Source organism: Epinephelus fuscoguttatus, linkage group LG12 (assembly GCF_011397635.1).
Source record: "Epinephelus fuscoguttatus linkage group LG12, E.fuscoguttatus.final_Chr_v1".
NCBI classification, from domain to species: domain Eukaryota; kingdom Metazoa; phylum Chordata; class Actinopteri; order Perciformes; family Serranidae; genus Epinephelus; species Epinephelus fuscoguttatus.
In genome coordinates, this window is record NC_064763.1 from 41,257,749 (window position 1) to 41,265,270 (window position 7,522).

The 7,522-nt window shown below is 42.8% G+C and overlaps 1 protein-coding gene across 1 annotated transcript; it reads left to right on the top strand.

Annotated features, from left to right (window-relative positions):
• The first annotated feature begins 649 nt into the window (after window positions 1-649).
• Window positions 650-5,746, top strand: LOC125898132 (SLAIN motif-containing protein-like). The gene is made up of 10 exons (XM_049591820.1): window positions 650-668; window positions 1,486-2,201; window positions 2,577-2,725; window positions 2,848-2,958; window positions 3,126-3,221; window positions 3,312-3,360; window positions 3,457-3,599; window positions 5,202-5,204; window positions 5,254-5,391; window positions 5,532-5,746. The coding sequence occupies exons 2-10, from the start codon at window positions 1,792-1,794 to the stop codon at window positions 5,744-5,746; spliced, it is 1,314 nt and encodes a 437-aa protein (XP_049447777.1). The 5' UTR covers window positions 650-668; window positions 1,486-1,791.
• The last annotated feature ends 1,776 nt before the right edge of the window (window positions 5,747-7,522 follow it).

Consider the following 7,522-nt stretch of genomic DNA (forward strand, 5'->3'; position numbering starts at 1 on the left):
GATCCTTCCACATGTTCACTGACGGAAACCTTGTTACAACTTTTACTTTCTCTAGATAGTCAAGTTTGATCGTCGTCTCTGCGCTCCAGCAGGGCCACAAGATGGGACAAAAAAGCATCGGTGAACAAGGACAACAGGTCTAAGTAAAGTAGAATGAAATACAGTATGAGGTCAAGTAAACCCAAAATGTGACGTCCGCCTGAGACCCCGAAAATTAGAATCCTTGTGTTGTCATTAGTATGAGGCATTTATGTCTACATATGCAGCGGGTCCTCTCCCACGGAGTCTGCTTTTTTGTTTCTACAGTAGCTCAGAATGGACAAACCAAATACTGGCCATTCACCTTTGCGTGTTGGCCAACGGAGTTCTCCTACATGCTTGGCACACAGGAGAAGTTTCAGTTCTGCAATGCCACCGCTAGACGCCACAAAATCCTACACACTGCCCCATGGATGGGTTACTGATCGGGCCTACTGCCACAGGCCCAGGTGCCCAAAGCATCAGGAGCCCCCCTGGTGCCCACCTGCAAAATGTCACTCAAATTAACACGTACCCATCAGGAGGAGGCTCAAAATGAAAACATGGAGACACAAAAAGTCTAAAAAAAGATGCAAAACAACCAAAAAGAGACACAAAACCACATAAAGATGGCTAACAATCACAAGGAGGTAAGGGGGCCCATTGTCTCATACTCCACCCCCGACTGGACCTTTAAATTGGAAATTGACTATTTGTTTTATGGCATCTTTCTGCTGTAAAGTGTTTCACCTGTCTAAAAAGTCATGTTATCATAGCATAGTTAAAAGAAACAGACAAAGACCAGGCCAGCGTTACAGTGCATCTTCTTGCCTCTTGACTTTTGTTAGATTTTTTTTTTAGATATGGACCCATAAAGCTCAGCCACTTAAAAATATTAACAAGCTCTGATACAGTAAATGCAAGCTAGCTGACCATAATGTTCAGTTAATTTAGTGTCCATGGCTTCAATATAACTTTGTTGAAAGAATGGTTTAGAATGGGTACATGTGGCACTTGATCCCTGGAGTTTGGGTGCGAAAGGAGGAGACACTGAGGTATCACTCACGTGGTTGTAAGAGGCTGTAAATCTTATGTTAATCTGCTTGTATGTGGGTGTGTGTCTGTGTGTGTTAGAGAGAGCGTGAGAAGCCAAATCTAACCTCACTTCTCAGTACGACTTCCTCGGGTGTGATGAGTGAGTCAAGTGCATTTGAAAACAGCCAACCACAAGCATTTAGTAATAAGCACCGAATATGAGAACCAAAGAAACCAGCTGCACTCATTCCTTCATGATGCGCTGAATGTAAAGAGTTAAAATGTCCATGAGAGCTAAACAGCAATGTGACATGATAACTCAACAACAAAAGCAGACAAATATTATTAGCTACTACTACGAGTAGCCTATTGGTATTGTTGTTCATATCAATCTTGATGGTGTGATGTTGAGTGGCTCTTTTTCTTTCTCAGTGGCAACTCATGGACTCTTTAATCCACATAAGCTCATGATGCTCCTTTAAATCCATCCAATCTGTTGGGTGTCTGTACTTAACAGCCCCACTCAACCAATCTGGGTCAGTAGATGTTACAGTAAAGCACAGTTCCTGTCTGTGCAGAGCAAGAATTGGAACTTTTAAAAATCACATTGTTTAAACTGGAGACTTTTGTCCGATCCTGACTCAGCTGACATCCTCATTATGGAGGGTTGAGGTGGAATGAAACGTAACTGGACAATAGCTCGAAGAAGCAATAAGGTCTGAAGATTTTACTGAGAAAATGGAACTCCAAAACCAACTGCAGGGCGACTGGAGCCGGTACTTTTGCAATCGGCCGGTGGAGTTTGATGAAAATGCAAACCATCATCTTCTCTGTAGTAAGCTGGAAAGCAGCTCTGTGAGGCTGGAGGGAAATTCAGATCCGTACTGCAGCATCTGGGGGGACGACGAGCAAGCAAGAGTCAAGAGCTGTAACAATCGGTCATTTGCCATGGACGCTAGAATACGACTAGATCATTTGAAGTCAGCGTGTAATTCCCCCTTACCTCGCCGTGCCACGGATGGGATATTGTACAACTTTAACTGTCCAAAAGACAACTGGGACAGCGATGGGTCACAGGAAGAAGAGTCCGCTTTGGATTCAGTAGAGCTCCTTGATGTTGAGGATGATGTGCAGGATGAAGAGAGCTGGTAGGTGCCACCAGACCTTCAGTAATATTCTCTGAGATTGGGACTTGAGATGAGGAAAAGTATTTAAGTTATTCTGGTCTAACTTTAGTAAGGGTGGGACAACATGAAATTTAAAAAAAACACAAACCCAGGTTTTATCCATCGGCCAAGTCACCAAACACTTTAAAAGACACATTAAGGGACAGTTTATCCCAACATCAGCAACTCACACCAGAACAATCTAGACTGATGAATAACACCACAGGGATGACCTGTTCTTTAAGGTGCTGGTAGCTCATGAGGTGGATGCTCATCAGGAGAGCTAACTTCTCAGTCTGACTGGTAAAGTTTCCCTTTACATGGACCAGGAGTGGGATGAGCACCTAGTGACTGAAGTGTTCCTCACAGGTTGTATGAGTCTCCAAAGAAGCAGGCGTTCGTAGAGAGAAGTGAGTCTGCTCTGAGATGGTGTCGACACGTCCTGGATAACCCCAGTCCTGAGATGGAGGCGGCGTGTCGTTCACTGATGAACAGGCTGGATCAAAGTGAGCAAGTAGCAGCACAGATTTACTCACTGTCCTGCAAATATGTTTGATCAGAAAAGATTCTTCTAAGGGTGATCAGTTTGTTCAGGGGTTTAACTAATGCCCTCTCTCTGTATTGTCAGGATCAAGCAGTCACTTCTACAGACGTCCTGCAGTTTTCCATCGTAGTGTGAGCTCCTCTATGAACAAAACATCTGTCAGCACCACACACAATAATGTCTCCGATGGTTCAGGTAATACAATAAAGAGAGTTTTTGGATCCACCTTACTTCATGTAGGAATCCAGTTTTTAAGTGCAAATTAATGTCTGCTCACAGACAATCTTTATATATGTCCAGAAAAGTTTCTTTAATATCACATATTTTAGTAGCATGTGTTTTGTATTCATTAATCTGCACAGGTGATGAGCTGAGCCTCCCCCATGACTCCATAACCCCAAGCTACAAACTGCAGGACATGACAGATGTCCACATCATGGCTCGCATACAGGAAGCCAGTGAGTACAGAGGAGTGTCTGTGATGATCTAGAGTACACTACATACTCGCTGACGGTTGAATTGCAATAACCTTGGTCCATATTTTGCAGGTTTGAGACAGGACTATGTTTCCACACCTGCTGGGAGAAGCCCCGAGTCACTTTTGATGTTTCCGTCTTATTTTAACACCACTGGTGAAAATATCAATGACTTCACTCCAGGAAATAAAACTACGCCTTCGTCTTCCTCCTGTTGGCAGTCCGGTCTGTCATCACTGAGCTCTTCCCCTCACCGCTCACCATCATCAGTAGCAAGGCAGGGCTGCCAAAGTCCAACTCTGGCTAGACTGCACCAGCAGGTCGCCCAGCTCAAGCTGCTGAAACGGGCTCAGAATCAAGGTACACAGAGCACACACAGGTTTTCTTCTTTATCTGTATTGCTGGTCTGATAGCTACAGACATTTTCTATTCTATTTTCATTAATATGCTACTCCTGTATTATCGAAGGCCTCATTAGATTAAAACAGGGGCTATGATGTATTATATTATTGTATGGTTGTGTGAAGAAGAGCGAACTTTAGTAGAAAAAGAAATACTGAATCAAAGTGTATTTTTTGGCAGAACATTATGATTTTTCAGTGAAGTTTACCTCTGACCTTTTGGATATAAAATGTCAGCATATGAATTACATACGAATAGCATATTCATTTTTAAGTTACAGCCAAAAACATGTTTTGTGAGGTTATGGTGACCTTGACCTTTGACCTTCAACCACCAAATTCCACTTGAGTCCATTCTTGGGTCCAAGTGGACGTTTGTGCCAAATTTTAGAAAATTCCCTCAAGGACTTGAGACAGACGCAAGATCACAGTGACCTTGACCTTTGACCACCAAATTCCAATCAGTCCATCTTAAAGTCTAACTGAATGTTTGTGCCAAATTTGAAGAAATTCCCTGAAGGTGTTCTTGAGATATCGTATTCACAAGGATGAGATGGATGCAAGGTCACAGTGACCCTGACCTTTGATCTATGACCACCAAACTCTAATCAGTTCATTGTTGAGTCCAAGTGAACTTTTATGCCAAATATGAAGAAGAAATTCCCTCAAAGTGTTCTTGAGATATCACGTTCACAAGAATGAGATGGATGCAAGGTCACAGTGACCTTGAACTATCGCCCTTTCTTGAAAATGGTATGAAAAAACTACAGATGGCTGGACCTGCGTATAAACCAGGATGCAAGAAAATAAAGGAGAAGATAAAGAGAGAGCTGGAGACGTCTTTAAACCGATATCAGAGCATGTGAGTGGAGCGGATGAAAATTTCCGCTCTTCGCTCGCAGACCTGTCACTTTGCGCCGCTTGTCTGCTCCGCTTGGTTCTTCGCATTCTTCGCTCCGCTCCTCTCCACTCCATCATAAATGTTATCCCGCTCCACTCGCTCACCACTCTGCTCAAAAAAACTGCGTCGTACCACCCTAACCTGTAATCTTCTATTCACAAATAAAACATGAGCTTGGTAGATTCTCCGGGGAAGCCCTCTCCCCTCTTGTCGCAGTTAGGGACCATTCTCCACGGTACCGCTGTCGGCAGGGTGGAAATAAGTCAAAGTGTGGAGGAAACGGACCAGGTTAAGCGGCCGACCTCCGGGGAAGCCCTCTTGCCCCTCCCCGCAGTTAGGGACCGTTCTCCAAGGTACCGCCGCTTCTCTTCTCAGTTTCTTTTCTGAAGTACACAGTAAACTCCATAGTTTTGAAAGAAAATAGTGTGGGTGTGCACAGGTGCAAAGATGCATTCTGGGTGGGGCATGACTGACCGGAGCGAAATTGGAGTGAGAGATAAGGCTCCGCTCCACCTTTTAAAAAAAATAGCCGCTCCTCGCTCAACACAAAATCCTTCCGCTCCCCTAGCGTCACCGAAGGTCACCAGGCTCACCACTACCTGTGAGAAAGAGGGTGATAGTGTCGCTCTAACTATTCACGGGACATTTTCAGGGGCCCAGCCAGTTCTATGGGTGGCCCCAGATATGATGACCCTGATGTGTTTTGCGGCAGCATCACCAGGCAGGACCAGGTCACCTCTGCGGACCAGCCTCCGCTCCCTCCAGGCTGTGAGGAACAGCAGAAGTTTAGACATCGACGACGATAACAACTACCAGTCTGCTGAACAAATCCCTGCTTACCCACCATCAGGTTTGCATCTATTTCCTCACACTGCAATTCAAGTTAAAACTTTTTTTTACCTTATATGTCTAATCAGTCTAAATTGGTCCTAATTGTTTTCTCAGGTGCATCATCTAGGTCAAGTTGCTGGTCTCCGTCACTCTCCGCAGCACACACGAACTCCAACAGCTCGTTGCACTCAGTGAGAAACTCCTCAGACCGGACGGCGGCTGTGAAGAGACTGCTGAGGTCTCAGTCTCTCAGCCCCTGCAGGATCCCTCACCCTGCGAAGGGATACTTGTCTCTTCATGGACGTGTTTTTGCCTCACCTGAAAGGTCGACCACAGTGGCTTGGGGCAGAAATGTGTCATCCACACAAAGATAGAAATATTATGTCAACCTAGAATCAAAACATTAGAACATTACTATCTCTTATCATGTATTAATGTGCTTGTATGGGCTGCTTGCATAATCATAACAGTAGGAATTAATGTTCTACTGCTGTACTGTGTCTGCCTGAAGTTTCCATCAGATGGGATCTAAATCATCTTCGTCTGAAACACAAGAAGTAGCTGGCAATACTGGGAGCAACACCTGACAGAAGCGTCCTGGAGGGCTGGATTTTTTATTACATGTGAGGTGAAGCCAGGCAGTGTTGTGTTCTTTGAAAGATAACCCACTGTAAATAATGTGTTTTAAATATTGAAGTCAAAAGAATGTCAGGGGGATCTCTGCCTGCTGTGCAGATATATCCACCCATCTGAGATGGTGTTGAAAAAATGAAAGCAAAAAATAATGCTCTGTGCTGTAGTCAGTAATCAGTGTTGTAACTAATTCTTTACATGCAACATATTGTGCTTGGATAGAATTCAAAGTTTATCAGCGTGGATCATAAAGTTCGTGACGTACAGTTCAGTGCTGGTTTGAATGTGGAAGTGAAGTGCAGCTGAATGAACTGAATGAGTAGGCTGTTTTCTGCAGAAGTGTTGCAACAGGAAGTGTGCAGCTTACAATCAAGTAAGAACAACTAAAGAGGTGACCTGTGCACAATATGAAATGTGTGTGTTACCAGGAAATAGACTGAGGTGTGGTGTTGGTGCAGTTTCTTCCTGAAACGTATTGTCATTCACTACTTTGATTGTTCAGCTGTTTCTCACACCCTGAGGTGATTATTTAAGCTTTTACACGTTTCTATGTAACGCAGCTCTAGTAGACGTTATGACTTCTCTCAGGGAAGGCTAATTTCTTTAACTGTGTTCCAGCATGTCACCTGACATGTTTACACTGCTGTAGCTTTGAGTCACAGCAAATCCATCAAAAGTCTGTTTTGTTCATCTCTCTTTGATCTCCTGTTTGCTCTTTGCTGCTGAATGAGAGCCATTAAATGCTCTACATGCAGCACAAATGAAATGATTTAAAAGAATAAAGTGACCGTACAGATGTTTATCAATGTGTAGCAATCAGAGTGAGATATACCAGTTCAGATGATACATGTGACAAAAACATTCTTTAACAAAAAAATACTAAAATGTAATGAGTTCAGATGCATTTATATATTTGTGGCCGTCCAGTTTGGTGTTAGAGTACTCTCTACTGTCAGTAATGTTTTTGATTATTTTATATGTAGTTTTAATTATGAATTTATCAAGTTACGGCAGCTGTGGTGGTCTGATTGAACTCTAGACAAAATGTTCTGCATAAAACATACCACTATTTATAACTGAGGAAAATGCTATAGAAAATAAATATCTGTCTGTTTGTCTTACACTTAGAGAACTGTTTGCTATATATGAAAGGGATGAAATACGTATCGAAGCAGGGGTGTAGGTTTTTCTTCAATTCTGGGGGGACACATCAAACAGGAGGTTTAGGGGTCTTACGCCAGAAAAGTTTGAGCGTCAAACACTTAATTTCCTGCATACTGGTCAATTTGAATATTTTCTTCATCAGTTCATGCTGTAAATGTCTTTAATTTTGTCAAAATAAAAGTCCTCTGCTACTTTTATGTCTTTATTAAGAAGACAAATCCACATGTTCTAAGTATTGCTATGTATTGATGGTTCCATTTCTGTGTCCTAGTGAGAAAATGAACTGGCAACTATTTTGATAGCAAATGAATTGTTTAAGCTTTTGTGTTTTAATCATTGTAAATGATGAACTG

What these genes read in the sequence shown, in the direction of transcription:
- LOC125898132 (XM_049591820.1), top strand. Translation starts at nt 1,792, where the DNA reads ATGGAACTCCAAAACCAACTGCAGGGCGACTGGAGCCGGTACTTTTGC. An exon ending in GTGCAGGATGAAGAGAGCTG is followed by an intron (nt 2,202 to 2,576) that starts GTAGGTGCCACC and finishes TAGTGACTGAAG; the next exon opens with TGTTCCTCACAGGTTGTATG. An exon ending in GATGAACAGGCTGGATCAAA is followed by an intron (nt 2,726 to 2,847) that starts GTGAGCAAGTAG and finishes CTGTATTGTCAG; the next exon opens with GATCAAGCAGTCACTTCTAC.